The sequence below is a fragment of the Sturnira hondurensis genome, unplaced genomic scaffold, assembly GCF_014824575.4.
Source record: "Sturnira hondurensis isolate 20B ecotype Veracruz unplaced genomic scaffold, ASM1482457v3 Scaffold0015056, whole genome shotgun sequence".
NCBI lineage: Eukaryota > Metazoa > Chordata > Mammalia > Chiroptera > Phyllostomidae > Sturnira > Sturnira hondurensis.
Window position 1 is genome coordinate 4,682,604 of NW_028087687.1, and position 23,286 is coordinate 4,705,889.

Sequence of the window (23,286 nt, forward strand, 5' to 3'; positions counted from 1 at the left end):
AAATTTAAACAGTCTCACTAAAAAATAAAAATAAAAGAGATAAATATGTGAGGTGATGTATGTGTCAGCTAACTACATGGGAGAAACCCTTTCACAGAGTATACCCATTTAAAATCACCATGATGTCTGCTTTCAATATCTCACAATTTTACTTGTCAATTATACCTCAGTAAAGGCAAAATAAATAAAATAATCCTTTCTGTGTAGGTTGAATCTCTACTATATTAAAAATTTAATACACAAAATCCAAAACTATAAATAATACAGCAAGAGAATAAGTAATCTATGGCCTCTCCCTCCCTAATGCTAAAGAACTAATCCTGATAAACCTTCTTTTTAATATATATTTTGTCTTGAATAAACAGGAGGAATCTCAGAGGAATGTCCCAACTTCCCCTCCAAAAAAATGTGTGAAGCCAGGGTTGAAGACGAGGCAGTAAGTAAATGGAGATGATGGGATTACTAGGAGGACAAATTTCTTTCCAACAATGTAGATATGGGAGAAAAATAATGTAAGTAGTAATCAGGCAATCAGAGCAAGGAACTGTGCCCTTTGGAATTCCAACCATGAAAGGTGTATTCAAGATCTTGACCAAGATTATCAAGGAGTCTCCTTTAGCCCCAAGATAGTAGCACCTGGATCTCAGCAGAGACAGGAGCAAGTGGCATCTGGAGCAAATGAGCTCCATTCATGCCTGCAGAATTCCCCTCCACACATACTCAGAAAAAAGGTCCCCAACCCTCATAAGGAGGCAAATACCAGGAGTGACAGCAGAAGCAATAGGCAACACCCTCCAAGACCACAGATATCAGAATTAGTAGCTACAGAGTGGAAACAACTATATGTGAAAAGCTTAATAAGATGAAGGACAAGCAGGCAGCAAGAGACTTCCAGGAATGGCTGGGGAGATTTGAATAAGAGCTAAAAAAAAAAGCCTTAATACATAAAATACATAATCTCTGGAAATAATAATGATAGATCAAAAGTACGTTTTAAAGGTATGCCACATTTGTGGCATTCGAATTGGAATGTGAAGAAATTACAGTGAATATAGTATGCAGAAACAGGAAGGTGGGAATAAAAGAGAAGAAAGGAAGTATGGAATTTAGAGATGGCCTGATATACATTTAATTGGAAATATAAAAATACAGAATAGGTAAAATGGGAGAGAGGCAATAGTTGATTAGAAAAAATACAAGGATTTTTCAGAAAAGTAAAAAGATAGAAATTTATTCTTCAGGGAGCCCAATGTATTTGATTCAGAAAAAGCTTTTAAAATTTATTTCTAAATACTTAATAGAAAAATGCAGAATATCTAATACCAAGAAACAATCTTAAAAGTAGCTAACAAGATAAAGTAGATCACCCATAAAGTCCTGAAAATTAAGTTCATTGCAATCTTTACATCAGTTAAAAAATATCCATAAAGAATGGAATAATGTCTCCAAAGAAATGAGTAAAAAAATCTATGTAAATCTAGCATCTTATGCTTTAACTAGTCTCCAAAGATGCTGAACTTACCTCTTAATATTCATGCCCTTGTGAATCACTTTCCCACAATGAACCAGAGTTCCCTCTGTCTCTCACTTTAACCAGCAGAAAGCTACAGAGCTGGTGATCTAATCATTCCAAACTTAAGAATTAAGAAAGCCTGGTGGTGTCTGCTTTTGTACATTCTGAAGCCCTGGAATCTTCTATGTAAGCAGTCCAGCTACGCTGCTGGAAAGAGCGCGTGGCAGAAAGAGGGTATATGGGGAAGTCAGGTGAAAAGGAAAAGGCCTTGGAAGTACATGGAGAGAGAATGAAGCCCAACCATTTCTGCATATAGCTGAGCTCAGGCTCCAGCCATCACTCTCAAGGCTCCAGACATGTAAATGAAGTCATCTTGAACTTCCCAGCCTCAGAAACTATCTTATTGAAATGGTTAACAATCTCTGAGCAAGATCAATAAGAGAACCATTTAGTGAGACCTCCCCTAAAACCACAAGATTATGAGAAATAATGAAATGCTTGTTGTTTAGAGTAGTCTGATATGCAGAAATAGTAACTGAAATACTCCGTAAAATTATATTGCAAGAAAAAGTATACATAGATAAATGGAAAGACATCCCATGCTCATGGATTAGAATTAATATTATTAAAATATCCAAACTACCCAAAGTGATCTATAGATTGAATACTATCCTTATAATAATTCTTTACAGAAGTAGAGAAAATAATCCTAAAATTCATACAAAACCCAAAGAAAATCTGGATAGCCAAAGTAATCTTGAGCAAGAAAAATACAGCTGGAAGTATAGCACTTTCTGATTTCAAAATGTATTACAAAGCTACAGGAATCACAACAGTACGATACTGGCATAAAAACAGACATATAGACCAATTGGAACAGAACAGAGTGTCCAGAAATAAATCCACACATCTATAATTGATTCATCTTTGACAAGGATGCCAAAAACACAATAGAGAAAGGATTCTCAGTTTACTAAATGGTTTTGGGAAAACTGGATATCCACACGCAGAAGAATAAAATTGGACTCCTATCTGAAACCATATACAGATCCAAATTGATGAAAGACTTAAACATGATGACCAGAAAGGAAAACAAAACTGTCATTGCTGAAGATGATGTAACAGTTTACATAGAAAACTTGAAGGAATCCTCAAAATATATTAGAAATAATTAGAGCATTTAGAAAGATGCTGGCTTCAAGGCCACTGTCAAAAATCCACTATGTTCACTTATATGCATATCTCCAACAGAGAGAAGACAAAAATTTTAAATATTATTTATAATAGCAGTCTAAATTATAAAGGGTTGAGGAATAAGTCTAGCAAAGCACATGTTGTCCATGTATGGTACCTTTTACAGTATGTCATTGGAAGACATTAGATGCACAAATAAGAAGTATATATATATATATATATAACAGCTTAAAAGACTCAATATGGTAAAGGTTTTACATTTCTCCAAATTGACCTATAGTCAGAGGTAATTACAATCAAAGTCCCAACAAAGTTTGTTCTGTGGAGCTTGATGAACTGATTCTATCTTATATAAATGGAAATATTTCAAAATAAAATTTCCCCTAAAGAAGAGTATGATATGATTTACCTACCAGATATCAACTTCTTATAAAGCCATAATTATTAAAACGGTATTAGATTGGCTCCCCAGTAGATAAAAAGACGAACCAGTGGAATAGTTCTGACTAAGGAAATGTGTCTGTTGACTGAGGATGTGTTGCAGACCATTGGGGAAAGAAAGCATCATTTAATAGCTATGCTGGGAGAATACATTATCCACATGGAAAAAAATTAAATCCCTACATCATACTGTATGTGAAAGTCAGTTTCAGATGAATTGAAAACATAAAATTCAGACTTTTAAAATTATGTGCTAGTAAAGATAACAAATTTTTATTATTTCAGGAAATAGATGATTTTAGAACCCAGGTTTAAAAGCACTAATTATAAAGAAAATTATAGCCCTGGCTGGTGTAACTCTATGGATTGAGTGCGGGCCTGCGAACCACACGATCGTGGTTCAATTCCCAGTCAGGGCACATGCCTGGGCTGCAGGCCAGTTCCTGGCAGGGGACACACCAGAGGCAACCATACATTGATGTTTCTCTCTCTCTTCTTCCTTTCCCCTCTAAAAATAAATTTCTTTTAAAAAAAGAAAAGAAAATTATAATAAATTTAGCATATAAATATGAAAATACAGGTCATGTACTGACAAAGGACTGGCATTGAGAATGCGAAAAGGAGTGCTACAAATGAAGGTAAAAATTCAAAAGGAGCCAAGGAAGTAACAGCTATTTCACGTAGAAGAAAACAAAGATGACTAACAGAAGAAATCGTGAAAGATGTCATTTTCACTGTAATCAGAACATTGTCGATGGCAACCGCATGAGATCCATTTTACACCTATTAGATTTTCAAAATCACAAAATCCGATGATGTGCAAGGCTGGAGAAGATGAGGAGCAATAGCAGGAGATTATAATTAAGTTCTACCATTTTGTAAAACTTGAAAACTTGAATGTTTTTCTCACCAATTAGTTTTCTAGGTATTTACTTTGAAGTACTTGCTCAAATACACTTTGGGTCAAGAATAGTTATAACAGTGCTGTGTGTATCAGCACAAAGAAAACAGGAAAGAACCCAAATGTCCATCAGTAGGAAAGTAGATAAATAAAATGTGAAGTTATTGAATAGAATATTATATAGACATGAAAATGAATATACACAACTGTAAATGGAAAAGCAAGGCCATGGGACTATACACAGTAGATTACCGTGTTTACTTTTATCAAGCCCAAAGCCTAAGAAGACATTGCACAGAGATGAATAAAGATAGGTGATAGAAATAAAATAAATATAAGCAAAAAACAACCTAAAACTTCCAAATAGTGGTTAACTTTGGTATGAATAAAGAGCAATTACGTAGTGAGGCTGTGGATAGAATAGGGGAGGGGGGCAAGTAAAGAGACACAGTTATATGGATAATATCCAATTTCTTGAGTTATGTGGTAGCTTTACCAGTTCACCCATCTCATTATTATGCAATTTGACATGTTTTACAAACATTCTTGTGTCTGACTCACATGTTACATTTAAATAAGATAATCTTAAAATCAAGAGCATTATGTAGAAGTGACCATTTTTTCACGAGCAACTCTTTCTATCTAACTTTCTAAAATATTTCTTATATGATGTGAAATGTTTCTATTTAATAAATTTCCCCTTTGTTTCTGTCAAGAAATCTTTTCTGGCTCCCAATTGAAGGCCTTTCATCTTTTCCCCAGAAATCATTCAGACATGCAAGGATGTAATGCGATAAGGACCTTTAATTTTCATAGTCAGACTATGTTTGGGCCTCAACCAGGTTTTATTTTATTATGTTATGAGGCCTGGATAGCTTCACTGTGTTTCTGTTTCCTTAGAAAATGTTCGACTGGCTTTCACCCTGTGAGGAAAGCATATTAAATAAATGCAGATCTATTTAATCAGTGAGACAGACTCTCATTCAATTGTTGTATGCTCCACTGGATAGGGGAAATGCGCCTACCATATGTAGCACTAATAATAACAGAGCGTATTATGGCAATTTAGCATTGTCAAAAGTGTAGAGGAATTGATAATATAATTTTCATTTCCACAAATGTGTTCATTGATTCCTTTAATTCCCCTAACGTTTTTTGAGTGTGTTCTATGTTATACTTGTGCTGAGTGATAACAAATGATAAAACGTACTTAATAATCCTACAAGATGACACAAGATATGCATAAAGAATGGGCTGACACAGAGGAGTAACTGACCCCTCTGGGAGATCTTAGGGGGTGTCTTGACAGATAAGGAAAGAGGGGAGCTGCCAGTTCCAAAATGAACAAGATCTCTCCAGTTAAACATGGTAGAAAAAGAATTTTCTAAGAGAGAGATCATGTACTAAGGCAAAGAAATGGAGAAGAAAAAAAGTCCGGCACTTTCTGTCCAATTGAACTGATGACAAATGGCCATCTTCTCACTTCACAGGAATGCTAGCCAAAATGTCACACACCCAGTGGAGGAACTGAAAATACGGGGAGGAAAGTCCCTTAGAGCTGGAAAAAGAACCTCAAAAAGCTAGAATGCTCTTCTTTCCCTAGGGAACAAAAGGAAGTGATTCTATTGATACCCCCATCCTGGTCAGCCTCCCCCACCCCACCAACCATGCACCCACACCAGGTGTGTGGGGAACGGCACTTAATATACCTTAGATACAGCCTCCAGCTGTTGGCGGGAACCAAATCCTACAGCTGGAGTCTCAAAAGGGCAGCATTACCCTTGAAATGAGAAATGGCAAAACAACCCAAATCTCTTTGACCATTTGTGCAAGAAAGCAACAAAGAAGCACATAGAAGCTGCTCTGGGTGGGAGGGAAAGGGGAAAGCTGATCTGATCAAAAATTTTAACCAATACTTAGAAATGAATTTCCAAGCGCAAGATAGAGTGGACTTAGTATGATAGGCAATGTACTAGATTATACCATGCTAACAGATATGATAGTAATCATTATGCTAAAGATGATAGAATAATCTGAATGAGACCGTGAAATGAACATGTTTACAGAGACTAAAGGAAGGCATAGGAAGCGTAATGAAACAGCAAAAACAAAATACAGGAGCTTGGAAAATGAAGAGTTTTAAAAGTTAGCAATCGTTGTTTAGAAATGAGAATTATAATGATAGAAATGAGCAGTTTAAACAACTGTTAGAAAATTGGTAAGATGTATAATAAATCTAAGGAAATTACCCCAGATATAGCATAAAATATTAAAGATGAAGATTAAGAAATTATATTTAACTCATTCATATTTATTTAATATAATTGATGATTTTATTCATATCAGCTTTTCTCTTCAATATCACTGTACTGTTTTCTTTTCTCTATCTGTCACATGAAATCCTCTTTTTTTCTTTTTGCTTTTATATTATTTCTTATTTATATTCAATACCAAATTATTTAAAAAATCTCTTAAATTCTACTTTTTCAAGTCAGCTGATTAATTTCATCTATTTGTTTTATTAAGAACATGTGAGTAGTACATTTTTGTGAGCCCTTATACTAAAGAAAAAAGAAAAAAACCCTCCTTTGTTGTGTGATAATCCTAACTGCACAACCTTTCCTTCAAAACTTCGAAGGTTTTAGTCCGTTTTTCATCTTGATACGTAGTGCGGCTGCGGATGAGGCTGAGGCTGCACTGATTTGCCTCCTTCTCAAAGTGTTTCTGCTGAATGGATGCAGATAGAATTATATTTATTTAAACAGACATTTCAATTTTCCATGTTATGTCTAAGGATGGATTTTTCTCATAAATTTTGTCTAGCAATCATTCAGTCCTTTCTACCTCGCAGTTTTCATCGACATCAGAAAATTATGTTCAGCTGTACTTTTGATTAGTCCTTCATTTATAGCTGTTTTGATTTCTTCTTTGATGGCGTCTGTAATTTTTAGGTTACATCCCTTCAAGTGATTTCTTATCATACCTTGGTGCCCTTTCCCCTCAGCTTGTCATCTTTGTATCTCATTTTGTTGTCCTTTTAAAAAAAATTATTTGTAATTACAGCTTACAGTCAATATTATTTTATATTTTATCCTGTTGCCCTTTTATCTTTTCCGAGTCTATGTTTTCCTGATGGCATTTTTGGAAATGTTGCTTTCTAGACACTACTAAATTTACAAAATAGAATTCTATGATATTCTTCAGGAAACTGTAATTCTCATTATTCCGATTTCTGTGAAATGTCAGGATGAGCCTTTTCTTTATTTCTGTTTTTGTTGTTTTTGTTTTTCTTTAAAAATCTTGGTATTGATAGGTATTGGGGTTTTTCTTTTTTTAGCCTTAAGACTCTAAGTAGAATTTTGGTTTTCTTCTTATTCTCAAATGAGTATTCGTCTGTCCACTTTCAGTTCAGTAGCCATTTGAATTTCTTTCACAGATTTGAATAGCAGATCCATGTGCATCATTTCGAAACCAGTTCTCAGTATTGAGGTGCTATGACCAAGTCAAATCCCTCTGGCCTATGGTGTAACTTTCTTCTGCCTGTGCCAAGCCCTGGATCTCCAGTGCTTCGAGTCAACTGAGTGTATGAAAATGTGCCCCTCACAGTATGCATTTCTATGAGGGCTCTTATTGCCTTTTTCTTTATTCTTATACTTATAGGAATTTTCATTTTTGACAACACTGTCTCCAATTTATTTCCACATTCAGCTCTGTTGTTTCTGAGGGATGTGGACATATAACCAAGGAGGGGCAAAGGAAAACTGATCTAATCACTTCCAAAGTGATATCTGTGTATTACAGAGATAAATTTATATTTTCATTGGTATGTATAGTATAGGGGACAGGCAAGTTGTTACTTCTACCATCTTTCTGGCAAATGAAGCTGTTATGTTTTATGATGTAAAGTACATGTCAGTCACAAATCATTTTATTAGTCCTTTTGCTATCCACCCTACAGATGGTACAAATACTAGATGTAGCAACAGCTTACCAGTCAATATCAATTTTTAGGAGTACATCACAGAAGTATGCATAACTGGATCATGTCTCTATTTCTATATTCTCTCTCCCTTATCGAACTCTAGGGAAAGTTTGATTTCTCCTCCCAGCCACAGCCCAACATTCCACTATTGTCAGCCTCCTAAACCACCAACACAATGAAAAATAACAACTTATTCACATCTCAATTTCTAGCCTTGCAGCTCAAACTAAATAAAGAATGGCTACATAGAGTTGTGATGAGAAACAGAGCTATATGAGTGCACACCAACATTGCACTACTTGGTAGGTATTGGTAGTTTTAAAAATTCTTAATCTCAGTCTTCTCACTGAATGAAATGAAGGTGAGTTGGTGAGGAGATTGGATGAGATAATATATCTCATCCAATAGATAATATATCTCATCTGGCACATAGTAGTTTCTCAATTAATAGTAGTTGTTTCTTTTTTAAAAATATTTTATTTATTTGTTTCTAGAAAGAGGGAAGGAAAGGAGAAAGAGAGAGAGAACCATCAATGTATGGTTGCCTCTCACGTACACCCTGCTGGGGACCTAGCCTACAACCCAGGCATGTGCTCCGACTGGGAATTGAACCAGAGGCTGGCACTCAATCCACTGAGTCATAACAGCCAGGGCTCAATTAATAGTTATTTCAATTAAATGTCTGAAATTTTTTCTCCCTATTCTGGTTTTACAAAGAAAAAGAATTCTCTTACAACTATAGAATAGAAAGATTCTCTTCTACCTTTTTCATTAGGAAAAGAAAATAGTATTAAGTGAAAGAGTAGGAATTTAGATCAGGATTACAGTTACTCACTGTACTCTATTTATTGTTAGCATTTCATTTCTGATTTGATTTCTGGCTGGTAACTCAATACATATATAGTTGTCTTGTTGGTGGGGATTTTTGTTTAATTGTAGATATTAGGAGAGTAAGGAATTCACCTATATGGCAAATATAGACTCAAACTTAACTTGTTGGAAAAGGCCACATTTATCTTTTTCCTACATTAACAGAATACTATTTAAATACAAAAATTAAAATCACCATACCACATCTTTGTAATTAACCATATCATAAATTCTTTGAAAGCCGGGATTAATTGTGCTTCTTTTATATCAGTTGCATCTTATAGCATACTTTTGGTCCCATTGGAGCTAAAATTGTTAGCCTCTGGGGATCCACATTTTATTTCTATATTTAAAATATTCCATAATATTTTAATACTGATATTTAAATACAAGACATCTGATTCCATTTCTATCATTTAAGTTTCTTTGTTTACCACTAAGTCAGTTAGAGATATTCAGGTCTAACTCACCGGTTGAGGTATAAAGGTACAATCCCTTTTGTTGTGATACTAGCTGTTCTTTTATGATCTACCTCAGACCCAGAATTCTTTTTATCTGGGTGTGGAGAACAAGGTAGGGATATAGTGACTGGCTTCTGGAAAGGATGTGTTGATGGGTGTTGAATATGAACCAGAGGGCTTGTGGACAGCACCGAGTAGGAAGTATCTTGCTGTGTTTTTAAATATGCCACCAGAGAAGGGTCAACTGGTTGGACCTAAACAAAGAAAAAATATATATATTTCTATATTAGCAAAAGATTCAAAGTATCAGCATTTCTAAACCACTTTCTGAAAATTTGAAGGAACATAGTTTTAATACATTTCTCTATTCATTGTTGGCTGAATCAACACTGCATTAACTTATAAAAGAGCACAGCATTTGGTCTCCTTTTATAAAGTCTTTCGAAATCTAGGTTCCCTTTCCTTTGTTATAAATAACTGAGAAACAGGCTTAATTGTGGGCAACAACATGACCTAGAAAACAAAATAGACATTTTACATAATTTCTAATTAAAACTATGGTTAGATCAAGTGATCCTTAGAAATTAGAAAAACAAGACTATATTTACTTATTTCACATTAGAATGGCTAATAACCAAAATAATTAACATAAGTCCAAAATTTCAAAGTTTATGGAGAGTGTTTATAAGAATGAATTATTCATAATATGTCAACTTCCCAACTTTGCTTCTTTGCATACCTCTGATGGTGACAGCTGGGAGAGACAGGAGCATGTGGGGGAGAGGTAAGGCCAGAGGGCGGGGAATATCGAGGGAACATACCTTCTGAATGGACGTTGCTACATCATTATTCACCTTGCAAATAATGTTGTATGTGTTGAGTTCTTAAAAATTTCCTTCCCCAAAAGAACTGTTTTATAATTAAATATAACCAGATTTTTCAAAGTTATAACTATTTTCATTGATTAGCATCTTTTTTTGCCTCTCAGGTGGAAATCTTGAATCCTATGAATGTCCAATGCCTGGCATCAATTCTACCATACTCCACATATGGTTTCATAAATAAATATTATAAACAAAACAACACAAACGTCAGTTAAAAAAAACTTTCAAATGAAGTAGAGATTTGTCTTGAAATGAGATTCAGTATGCTCTAAATCACCACTTTATTACTAATAACACTGTTAGGTTTTTTAAGATATCAGAAAAGAATTCACTTACTGTTTTTTTAAATATTTGCATATGCTTCCTCTTTTAGGGTCCTGTCTGATGACCCACCAAGTCGCTAAGAAGGTGACGACTAGTTATTAATATTTACCTTTAACTGTACAAGCACGGGTGAACGGAAAACTCCCGGAGGGTAATGCAAGGATATTCGGGAATCCATGCTTGGCTTGAGGGTAAGGCCTCTCTTCGTTACCGTGAAGGACTCCTTCTTTAAACAGGACATGACAGAAAAGACGCCCAACTTGTAAGCTTTCACTTCAGCACAGACCCCCTGTATGGATTGAAGGGCACTGAGTCACAGATGTTAACACAGCACTGCACTGGGAACACATAGTCTAGGTCATCCGTGGCTCTGAAGAAAACCGGTATGCTGCTGCTATGATCTCCCATGACTGAGCACAACTAGGAATGTCTCAGTTTTGGACTGCATGGTAGAAACGAGAGAAATCAGTTTGTGTTTTTAGATTTAAAATGAATTCCAAAAAGGAAATGTGTATACATAATGGGCAATCACATTCAGTGTTTTTAACAAATATTAATTACTTCTAAAATCCTGTTTTCCTTTAGTTAGCCAGAATGGACTTGAAATAATCAGCCTTGATCCAGAAGATTCAACACTGCTTTCAGTCCTTGAATTCCAAGGACTGAAATTTCATTGGGTAACTTACATACACACTACAGAACCTGTACTGTCAGCAGATTCTTCCTTCTGACAACGCAGTCTCCTAGTAAAGTCTATTCTCTATTTCTTTCCTCCCCACAGTGCCAGCAGGAAAACATTTGTGTTTCTTTGTTATATAATGACATTTAAATCTGTAATGCATATAGGCAGGCATATATTCAAGCTTATTTTTATCACATAAAAAGGAACCATATGTACATGAAAACACAGTCTACCCATTACAATCACCAAAGCTTAAAATGAGAAGGAAGACAGAAGTAATTGGATCCATTCCTGCTTTCCTGAACACCAGCCAGGCTCCACCCTGGCCTGAGTGGATAATCATACCGGTACACACATACAAACATTTCAGGGACGGTGACAATGCAGACTAATCTGTCATTTGAAAACTGACTAAGGACATGATTTCACAATATCACTGCATGAATCCGTCGCTGGAAAAATCCAGGGCATGATGAATGCTCCTAATTGGCTGGAGGGAGGTGGTGAGAGGTAGGAAGGGAAGGTGTTCTGGGAACCAGTGACGGCTGCCCTGCATTTCAAGCAAGTTCGGCAGATGCTGGGGATTTTTAACCAGGGTGGCATCATTAACACAGTGCTGAGGGTGGTTTATCTGACTCCAGAATTACAATTCTTAAATGCCACATGAACCACATAAAAACTTGGAAATAATCCAGAGTTTAAATTTTCTTCAGCTAAAAATATGGATGACTACCATTAGAATATTCTAAAGAGAAAAGAATACGCTTTTATTTTTTCCGGAAAAAAGAGAACAATGGTTCTCTTTTTTTATTTTGTTGGTTGCTTTGATTATTCGTTTGCAAAGCATCTTGTGTACCCACTTTGAGAAAGCACATGGGCCTGAGCATTTTTTGCCTTTCTGACAGCCAGACAGAATGGCCGAGATTAAAACGCCCCAATCAAGAGCTGTTATGCTTACAGGCTTCCTAGACTAAATACAAAACGTATTAGTTGCATGAATTGGAGTAAATAATTAGAACAGGCTTAGCTTTCATATATAACTGTATAAGCTTATTTCTAACTCAGAGAAGACCAAGTCAGAAAAGGGAGAGGTATACTATGAAGAATTTCTTGTATGCATGGAATTTTCTACATTTATTCCCTGCCCTCCTCTTAATAATGCCAATTTACATAAAGCTAAGAAGACAAGTATTTGAATTGCTTCAAAGTAAGTTCAGTGTCCCACAGCAGAACCTTAAACCTTCATTCCCATCAAATCTATGCCAAGTTTAGTATTTGTGTATATTCTTTCTTCAGAACACATGGATGTGTGACCATAGAGGTACTTAGAGTTATACAGTAACGTGAACTGCAGAAAAATGATAATTTTTACTTCCTAGCATCTGTTTTTAGGCTTCCTTTTATCATCTGAAGTGTACAGTATTCTCTCATTTTATACTTATGACCTATCAGGTAGATACTATTATTTGTTCATTTTGCAGATGAAGAAATAGAGATGTAGCCAAGTTGCATAATTTACCAAAGTCCACATAGTAACAAAGTATAGAAACCATATTTGAATCCTTCACAACCCCCATCCCAACAATCATATACCCTGTCTTCCATACATGGACTGAACACAATTTACAGACTTACCAACTATCTCAAGGCACGCACATACACACACACACACACACACACACACACACACACACGATTGCTCATTTTAATATACTATCCCAACCCATGAGTGACAAAAATAAAGCTACTACCACCTGCGGACTCTCACCCTCTTCAGTTTTGGAGAGGTCCACAACTAGGAAGTGTTGCTCTAAAGCTCGTCTGACTGAGGCAGGAGCGGATTGAGCTGTGGTGTTGGTTTTGGTTCCCAGGTGAGAAGATAACCCTTGCTTTGTCCTAGAGCCGAGTTCACCATTCCTAAATGTGTGCAATGATTTCTGCCCTTTGCTCTTTGCAGAGGGCAAAAAAAGCATGAATGTACCAGCATAAATCTACAAACCCTTTCGTTTGTTACCAGTGGGTAATTGTATCTATACTACAATCTGGGAGTCTGAGCAATATATTAGAAGAGGAGTCAAATAGCAAGTGCAGATGTAGCCAATGATTTACCAACCTTGTAACTTCCTCTCATTCCTTCCAGTGAACTTGGGGTTAGGTAACTTGATCGAAGGTTTTTGTCAGACACTTTCACCAGGATGTCTTTGTAATTTCCCCTGTAACGTGCAGTAAATGGAATTGCAATGCGTATTGGAAATGGAATTCTCTTTTCCGTATCTGAACATTCAACAATGACGACATTGCTGACCAGCTCTTCACTGTCACTCACTATTAAAGAACTCATGCTGTTAGCTATTCGGCATTCTAGACGTTGTAGAAGGCATGATGGCGCTGTGATGTAGCAAGCCACTTCGGGGCCTGCATCATCACCGAGCACATCAAGATACCTGCAGGGGAGAAAAAAGGACATAATTTTTGCAAATACTGATTTATACATTTTATGGCTAAATATACAACAGCAGAAGCTCTAGGATCACACTGAATCATGTGCATCCCAGCCTTCCCACTTCCTGACTCTGCTACCTTGTGTAATCTGCTCAGCCTCTCTGTGCCTCAGTTTCTTCAACAATAACATGCTAATGAGAGAAAAAATAATTTCATAGGAAGGCTGTGAGAATGACATGATCCATTATATGTGTTAAGTAATTTAAAAGTATGTGCCTAGAACATAGTATTCTATACATTATCTATTAATATTGTTACTGTTGTTATTACTATCACGTGGTTGATTCTTTCCTCAGTTGTCTTCACATCACCATACGAACCTGAGGATTGCTGAAGCCTCTTAATGAACCAAGTACTAACACCTGAATAGCTTCTTACTTATGAGTGGAGTAAATGTATACCTGATAGGAATTGTGTAAACAGATTGGATCAAATGATGCTGTTTATTCCATTTTTTAGAAAAACTGAGTAAGGTACAAAAGTACTTTATGATTAATCAAGATAATTAGAAACAGAACATTTACAATCCTCAACTAATCAACCCAAAAGCATACTTTAACTAAAAGCTTGTTTTGACTACTTGTATTACTCTTGATTTTTATATCATCACTGTTGCCAAAGATTTTACAGTCTTATAATATTGAATTTAAATTTGAGATGAGTCGCTTGCTTTTTGTTTGACCTCTTAAGCATCAGTAATTATTATTAAAATAGCTAATATTTTAGCTCTTTCTATGGGCCAGATTTTAGGCTATGCATTATTTCATTTATTCCTCATATTATGGGGTCAGGCAAGGTATATCATCACCATTTTACAGGCAAGGAAACTGAGGTTAAAACATTTTAACTTGCTGAGATTTTTACACAGATGGTAAGTTGTAGAATCAATAATTGAATTCATCTATCTTTAACACAGAAGCTCTAGCTTTCTAATATAATATTATACTTCCTCAAGTCATTCCAAAGCCCTGGGTTTTTTATGTGTTGTATACTGAAACTAATATTAATCTATGATAATGTGAAGATTAAATGAGATCAAATATTTAAACTTCTTATGAAGTAAATTAGAATAAAATGAGTACTCAGTAAATGTTATATCTCTACATTAGAATTAACAACTTGAATTCCTCCTCTTCTTGCTACATCTTATTTTATATCAGTGAAATGATTGAAATATAGAGAACATCAAAGAGAAATTAGGGGATATATGTAAAATACAGCATTATTTTTATTATTTATTATTTTATTATTTTCATTATTTATTTACTATAATCTATTGTTATTTATTATTATTCATTATAATTTATTAATTTATTATTATTATTTATTATTATTAATCAGTTTTAGAATTATTAGGTCTTAACTATTTTTCAGTTAAGTGGTAAATTGAATTTTATAGTGCACTTTAGCGCAGAAATCTACAACATATGTTGAAATTGCAGAGAGGGTTACTTATTTATATTTATAATTCCGAACTCATAAAGTTAGAAGGACTAGCAAATTACCCAGCTCCTTGGTGTACAAGTATTTTCTGATGATGGTGATGATGGTAATACAGAAAATGGGAGACGTTTTCTAATAGAGGATATAGTGACCTGACTTTCAAGAGCAACTTCCAGAATGGCTCTCTGTTGTGCCTTGGGAACCATCTCAATAGACTCTGACAAAAGTCAGAAGAAGTAGAGTGAGGAGACCTGCAAGGCTTTCATTTTCCCTAACCCTAATTAAATAGATCAGGTGTAGCTGCTAAAATAATCACCTGGATTTGTTCTAATTTCATTTCCCTTTGAGTCTGTACACACTGGGACAACTATACTAGAGGAGACAGGCTTTTTTCAAAAAGCCATTCAGGGAGGAATCACAACGTATTCTGAGCTAAGTTTTGTTGATGAAGCTCCACTCTTATGCGGCCTGATGGCCTCCCAGTCTGAGGGATCACAGTGAGTAGTCGTCCTAAATATGCAAACTAAACACAATTGGTTCGGAGGTCACAAAGAGGAAATCAGTAGCTAGGAAACACCTAAAGGAGATGTGAGAGGGCATGATTCAGCAATGACTCATTCGTCGAAGCTTTGAGTCATTTCTGAATGCGAGGATCTGAAGTGTTCATGTTTTTCTCAAGCAAAATGGGCAGCCACTTTGACTACTTCCACAGCTGTTTTGCAGGAGCAGTCCTTCTTTCGGACCAGGAGGGGCTTCCATGCCTTGAATGGCCTTCTGGCGCACCTATGGAATTCATTAGATTTTCAGACCCGTAGGGTCCTCACAGCGAAACTAGCCCAACCTCTTCATTTTATACATGAGATGACGACTCACGACTATGCCTGCCAGCATAGACTGATGTGTGGTGTTGTCCTGACATGGCACCATCCATCTGAAAGAGCACCACACACAGAGGCAGCAAGGGGATGGGTGAAGGTTGGCAGCGTCCGGGAGAACGTGAGTCGTTGGGCTACAGCAAATGAGCACGCTGACATCCAGCCGAGCGTGAACATCTGCGAAGTGGCACGGTGCTGGGGCCTTGGCTCATTGACCTTACCGAGTAATCCCAGAAAGGGTGCGCAGTTTCTACAAAGAAGGAAATAGGGCTCGGTAATGAAACAAGTTGCCCAGGGTCACAGACTAGTTTGTAATAAAACAGAAGATAAAATGGAAGTGTGTCTGACTCCCAAACCAATTTTTTTCCTTGCTATCCTCCATTGCCTTCTAAGGGTGCTATTTTTGCTGGGGAAATTTGGCTTGTGAATATTTTATTTGAACAAATAAGGATAATTAACCACTGGTATTGGGGACATAATTTATAAAATAGATCCGTCTTTCACACTTCATGAAGTAATAGTATTTTTGAGAATCTGATGAAAGCTCTGGACAAAGGAGACTAAATTGGTATAAAGACACACATTAAATTTCAAGAACCTCCCAAAGCTTTTCCATGATCTCCCTAGAGTTCTACAAACACAGGTTAAGAAGTCATGCTTTTTCATAAATAATGTAAATTTGAGAATTTACTTAAGAATGTAAATAAGTAAACCTGAGGTTGGAAAATTCTCTCCTAAATTTTGAACACTTTGCAGCCTCCTAATTTTTTCTTATTATAATTGGGAAAATAGGGATTTTAAAGTATCCTTACTCAGGCCAATGGTACATTATAACTACCCTCATCTAATCAATTCCTTCCTCCTTGAAAGAAACATTTAATACATTTGCTTTCTAAGGCTGTAAGAAACAAATGATATTAGTCATACTAGCTATATAAATTTTTATAGGAGTAATTTAATCTGAGTTACTGATTTACAATGTATTTTGGAGCTATGAAGCGGAAATACAAAACTTCATTCATGTATAAATGCTATAAATACTAACTACAGAAACACACATAAATAGCATCTCTCACATTGATTGCATTTACTTACTCCTTTTCCATTATGTTATTTTTCTGCTTTAGACTCTCTGAATCATTGGGAAGACTAGTCACATATTTATTGGCTGTATCACATGTTATTAAGGATGTGGTAGTCTCCTCTCTGTGGTTTTCTGAGCTCTCTGGAATTCCTCTTTCTGCTGTCAGAATGATGTCATGCGTCTCTTCCCTGTTGCCGTTCATGTTCTCAACTGTCACGTGCACTGTTTGTTTACCACCTCCATTTTCTGCATTATCTGGGAACATTTTGTCCTGTGACTCCTCTCGCTCAGTTACATCTCCATTCAATAATGTGTTGCTTTCCTTTCCCACTGGTTCCGAACTCCTGTGCATTTTATTTTCCTTTAATGGGTCCTGGTTTGTGTAATGACTTTCCTCACCATTTGCAGGAGAAACAGTAGCTGTTTCTATGACATTTTGTTCCTGTCTTGCAGCAATGTCTGTTGCTTTGATATCCTGAATGGCAGACATTGTCTGCTGTGGAGGGCATTCATCATGCGTGCCGCATAAATTACACATCTGCTTTTCTTCTTTCTTTAGAAGTGTAGCAGTGCTCCCCAAATAGTCCTTTATTTTCATGAGGCAGTCTGTGAGAGCAACGATGTCTACACACACACACACACACACATGAAAAAAAGAAATACAAAACTAAACCAAATTAGGCTTCTTGACCAACAGGTAACAAGGCATAGCAAGGTAACCTCAGAAACCTGCAAAGGCCTTTCCTGGACATTTAAACCAATCTCCCATCTGAGGGGAAGTCACTTGGATAACTGTCAGTCTTTTAACACATTCAAGAATTGGGGACAAATTGCTTCTTAACATAGTAAAAATGATAAATCAAATCCTTTTTGCTCCTGAAAATTCTTTGAATATTTGAAGACAAATACTACAGCTTCCCCATAAGACTGCTCAGTTGAAGTCAACACCTCCCTTAGCCATTCTTTATGGGGTATGATTTTGAAACTTGTCCTTTCTTTCTTAAATGTTATAGTTTATCAATTTATAATTGTCCATTTATAATTTATCCATTTATAATTGTTTGCCTAAAATTTAGTGAATTGCTCTGGATGAGACTTAGGTAGAGGCATACCACAGTAACATTATTTCTGCTGGTGATGATGCTGAATTAAATATTTTGGTTGCTGGTGTAAGAATTGGACTAGCTTTGCACAATTTCTCCTGCTGAGCTTGAGATCATTGGCAATTTTCAAATTAGCCTTTCAAAGAATCTCTCTAATTATACAGATTCTCTGATTAGGAACTGCATTGGCTCTTGAAGGGCTGCCTCACAAAGCCACGCCTTTTCACTCCAGTGCAAACCCTCACCTTGATCTGATCTGACAAAATCATCCCTCACTTCATCCCCAGTTCTCACCATTCTCCCATTCATTTCTCCTTTCTTCACAGCTAGGGTCCCCTGATACTTCCTTGCAGTCTTGGCAACTCTCCGGTCTTCAGAATTCAATTCTGAACTATGGGGTATGATATCTAAGACCCCATAGCTCTCAGTGTCTTTAGAATCATCCATAAATCATCCTTTCACTAGTCTGGACTTAAATTTGGGCTCCAGTTCTGACAACTTGTTTTCTTGTCTCAGATCCAAGGCCCTGTCTTTATCTTGAACTCCTGTCCTGATAGCTGAGTCCTTATAATTTTCTATGAATAACTAATAACTATTCATAGAAAATGACTTAATATGTTGCCTAGGAGTACACTGAGTTCTCTACCTAGAGATTTGCATCGTGGCTGTGAGTCCCAGCTTATAGTCTCTGGGACTGTTGTGTTTGGACAGAGTTTCCAGGTGCCCACCATCTGCCCTCTGGACTGAATTTCTTAAGATTGTCTGCCCTAGATTTCTGTTTGAGAGGAACTGCCCATTTGCTTTGACACTACATTATTTAGAATTGGATTTCATGACACCACCTGTCTTCTTATCTAGAGTAACTGTGGTTGTCTGAGATCATATTCGTGAAATACCCTGTTTTTCCTGCTGTACTATATTCCATCCATCATGGGTGCTGTACTGTGCAACACCCATAACTGGGCCCATTCCCAGGAACCTGAACTCCTCTCAGTGTCTGTGTGAGGTGGGGCCCAGTTCTATATTCCAGCTCACCCTCTTCTTTCCAATGTTTTTTTTTTTTTGCAACTAAGAAGTTCAAACTCAAGTAAGTCTAGAAATAGAATATCATATTCCAATATGCATAGAAAAACTGATGTTCTGCCTACATTTTCAAAGTAAGCCTATATTTTCTTACCTGTAAGTCTTGGATCCTGCTGATAATAGCTCTGCCTGAAGTACTCTTTCAAGATTCCCAATTCCTGGCTGCGTACATCCAATTCATTCCTTAAGCCTCAGTTTAAATATCACACTTACTTAGTGAAATTTCCCAAACCCTCTAAAATGGGCTTTCTCTTGCTCCTAAAGCCTTACCACATTTTATTTGTATATTTCTAGTAGAAGCAGCCTCAGTTTTCCTTGCATTACTGAGTATTTGTCTCATCCTATTTCCCCTATTATATTGTGAGTCCCTCATGGGGAGGGACTCTGTCTTAGCCTTCTTTGTAGGCTCCTTAACTCCTCTCAGAGTATGACCACTCGATGTTTCTTAGAGAAAGAGTGAACGAAATAAATACTTGCCTTGTCTCCAGGTACACTGATTCTCCCTGTCAAGCAGTGCACCCAGCTGCTGGCAGGTGGAGCGCAGCGTGCCTGCAGCGTGCTCCAAGAGCTGGCGCAGGGCCCCGCTGAGCTCCTCTGCCAGGAAGACCACCGTGGCTATCCAAGTGGCCTCGCCAGCCCCTTCGGAGTGCTCGTGGCCCTGGAGGGCCTGCTTCAGCATCAGGTTTTGTTTCCATACCTGCTTCAATATTTGGCCTAGTTTACCTGAGCCCATATCTTCTGTATCCATTTTCTGCTCCACGAATGGAATGCTTCTTTCCTGCCAGCAAAGCCTAAAGGTTTAGCAAATGCAAACTTGGGGATGGTTATTTCTCCTAAAATCTAGGAGGTGATCCAAGTTGGCTAGCCAAGCACTTTCCTGCAGCATAATAGGTCATTCAGCTTCTTGTTGACCAGTGAGACGTTACTAGGTGACCAAAGGAGGGGCATTTCTGCACCCCGGGTGCCATTGTGTACAGAACAGATTGATCTCGGGGGTAGAGTTAGCCCACACAACCCCATTCTCCATGGAGGTTTTACATATTCGGTGTGCTATGGAAGCCCCCTAGACCTTCCGGTATTTAAGGGAGCAAAATATAGATTCTGTGGTAACATGAGAAGTTTATTATCAAAAGTAAATTGTTTGAACAAGACGGCCAATAAGATTCCTCTGTGATACTTGCAAATACTTAGGGATGAAACAATACAGCGTCTGAATTTCCTCTAAATAACCTAGGAGTGTGGGAGTGGTGTATAGATAAAATAAGATTGACTGTAAATCAGTAGTTGTTGAACCTGGGTATGATTACATGTGGGGGTCTTTACAATTCTTGTTAGCACATATTTATAATTTTTTAATAGTAAAGATTTTAAAAAAATATTCCTTTGCCAGGGAAGAGTCTATTACCATAGGTTAGGTAAGTTTAATTAGTACCTTCTTTATGGCACATCTGCAATCACACTGAGATAGGTGCTTGGCTTCTCTGCTCTTCTTTGATAATGTCCCACTGATTGAATAAAATGCCCCTTCACTAGTGGAAAGCCAACCTAAAAAGTGGCTTTTTATGAACTGGCAACAGGTCTTTACCATGTATAATTAACAATCAGATACAGCAAGTTCTCACCACCGCTGGCCCTCACTTGGCACATTATATACAAAACCCTTTCAATACAAGACTTGATGGGGTGGGTGGGGATCCTGAAGATTTGGGAAGGGGCCCAGAATAGCCTGCTTTCTCCGTTCCAATCCCCTTCTTTTAATAAGGGAGCACACAGAGCCAGTGGGAGGGGCCGTGCCCTCCAGACAGGCTCACGTTCTCCAGAGGTACTGGAGTGAAATGAGAGCTCTCCAGAGGGGAGCTGGAAGGCTTCCCTCCCACAGGCATTGCGTTATCTCCTCTTAAGCACTGGAGTTCTTAGAGCTACACTCAGGACACCTGGAAGACCAGATGTGGGAACGCAAACCCAGTGAATAAAGAACGAAGAACCAATGCCGCAGGTCTAAATACTCCCCAAGCTGCTCATGGTCTGGAGAGTCTGAAGGAAAAGGGAAGGAGCAGGGTGAGGAGCGGAGGCTAGGGCGCGAGTGGGGGCTCTCTAGGAGAAATCTTAGTTTTCAGTCCCCTGATTTACTCAGTTTGATGATAGAGGTGGCTTATGATATGAGTTCATATCACATCCTGAGTAATGTTGTGTAAATACTTTTCACCCTCTTCTTTCTTTATTTTTAAGATTTTATTTATTTATCTTTAGAGGGGAAGAGAAGGAGAGAAATATCAGTGTATGGTTGCCACTCGTGAGTCCCCTGCTGGGAACTGGCCCTCAACCCAGGCATGTGCTCTGGCTGGGAATTGAACCGCAATCGTGTGGTTCGTAGGCCCATGCTCAATCCACTGAGCTACACCAGCCAGGGCTTCACCCTCTTCTTAATACAAAAGACTTTCTGGCTCATTTTTTTTTCTTTTCACCCCTGTATGTGTGATTTTTTTCTTTTAACTCCTGTTATGTGTGTACACCTCAATAATAATGTATACATAGCTATGATTCAATGCCAATTTAGAAAATATTATATAGCATTTACTATATCTAATGGGAATAGGATGTGTTAAGACTTTTGGAGAGAGGCACAAGAACAAATTTTTAAAATACAGTTACGACTGTGTCAAAAGCTAGAGCGGAAGTATGAATAAACAGTGCCACACAAGCTTTGAGGAGTAAAAGCCATGAGTTCCAAGTAGAGGGCCGGGAGGTGTTTGAGTTAAGAGCTAAAGGACGATCAGGATTCACGCACATTAGACGATGGAGGGAAGAAACGTTCCAGCGTGGGGAACAATGTGATCACAGTCACGGAGGCATGAAATGAGGCAGGCGGTCAAATATGGGAAAGCATGGCTTTCGAGGGGAGTCCAGTCAATGAGTCATGGAAGTGGCAAGGGAGGGTATAATAATTATATAATTACGGGGAACCAGAAGAAGATGGAATTTTGTTTTGCAGACAAAAAAAACACCTAAGTGTTTTTGAAACATGTTAAACTATGACCAGGGATTTGCTGGAGGGACGGCAGATGCTTTAGATGCTTGAAAGTCAGGAGCCTTGAGGGCCAATGTTAGGGCAGCGACAGTGGGGGCCGGGGGTGCGGGTGCCTCGAGAGGAGATCTGAAGTCAGGTGAACAGAGCTCACTAATCATCAGTGACAGGGAGATGAGTAGAAAGCACCGAAAATCCACCCATTCATTTATCTGAGGAATAGTTACTGCCTGTTTAGTGCAGGAACTGTGCTTGGCAGTAGACTATGGCAAAAAATTTCAGTTTAGGTGACTGAACAGATGGGAAGGCAACTAATTGAGTAAAGGAACTTAGGAAAAACATTAGACTGAATAGGTAGATAATTTTATTAATTCTGGGTTTTTTGAGTTTGAAATAACTCAGGAAATTTTTTGGACTGTGTTAGAAATTTAGAATAAAAGTCGGAATAATATTGGCATATGTGACTATCATCAGTAAGTAGGTGGTGAGTAAGTCCCTGGAAAGGGAAGAGATCGGTAAACAATGTACACTATGCACATTTTAAGCATAGAATAAAATTTATAGCACAATGCTGAATCACGGGACCAATGTTCATTTTTTTCCTTTTGATATATAGGAAAATTCTTTTTCAGGAGAGGGGAAAAGAACAACCAAATTTTTCTCCTTTGCCTCACTGACATTCGTTCTCCTCAAGTCTAAACTTGTTCTCTCTCTGGCTTCCCGAGACCATGTAACACCCGCAGACGAGACCTTCCACAAGCCACGCTGCAGCAACTTGTTAAAACAAGCATCTGCCTGCATGTTCCTGTGTCTTGTGTTTCAACTCACTGATGTCACTAACCACGGAAAGAACCGACATTTGCAAGCAAGATTTGTGACAGCCACAGAAGTTAACTGCAAAAATTTACTTTTATGTGTT

General features: G+C 37.4%; 1 protein-coding gene across 2 annotated transcripts in view; it reads right to left on the minus strand.

The window, feature by feature from the left end:
• The window catches only part of DTHD1 (death domain containing 1), a 65,724-nt gene extending 45,518 nt beyond the window's left edge, over nucleotides 1–20,206 (minus strand). For both annotated transcript variants that reach the window (XM_037064358.1, XM_037064359.1), the window contains exons 1-5: nucleotides 19,820–20,206; nucleotides 17,168–17,780; nucleotides 13,366–13,696; nucleotides 10,680–10,859; nucleotides 9,372–9,616 (exon numbers count right to left, since the gene is read on the minus strand). In XM_037064358.1, the coding sequence (XP_036920253.1) occupies nucleotides 9,372–9,616; nucleotides 10,680–10,859; nucleotides 13,366–13,696; nucleotides 17,168–17,780; nucleotides 19,820–20,090 (1,640 nt within the window). In that variant the 5' untranslated portion in view covers nucleotides 20,091–20,206. The remainder of the gene's footprint in view (nucleotides 1–9,371; nucleotides 9,617–10,679; nucleotides 10,860–13,365; nucleotides 13,697–17,167; nucleotides 17,781–19,819) is intronic.
• Between the last annotated feature and the right edge of the window lie 3,080 nt (nucleotides 20,207–23,286).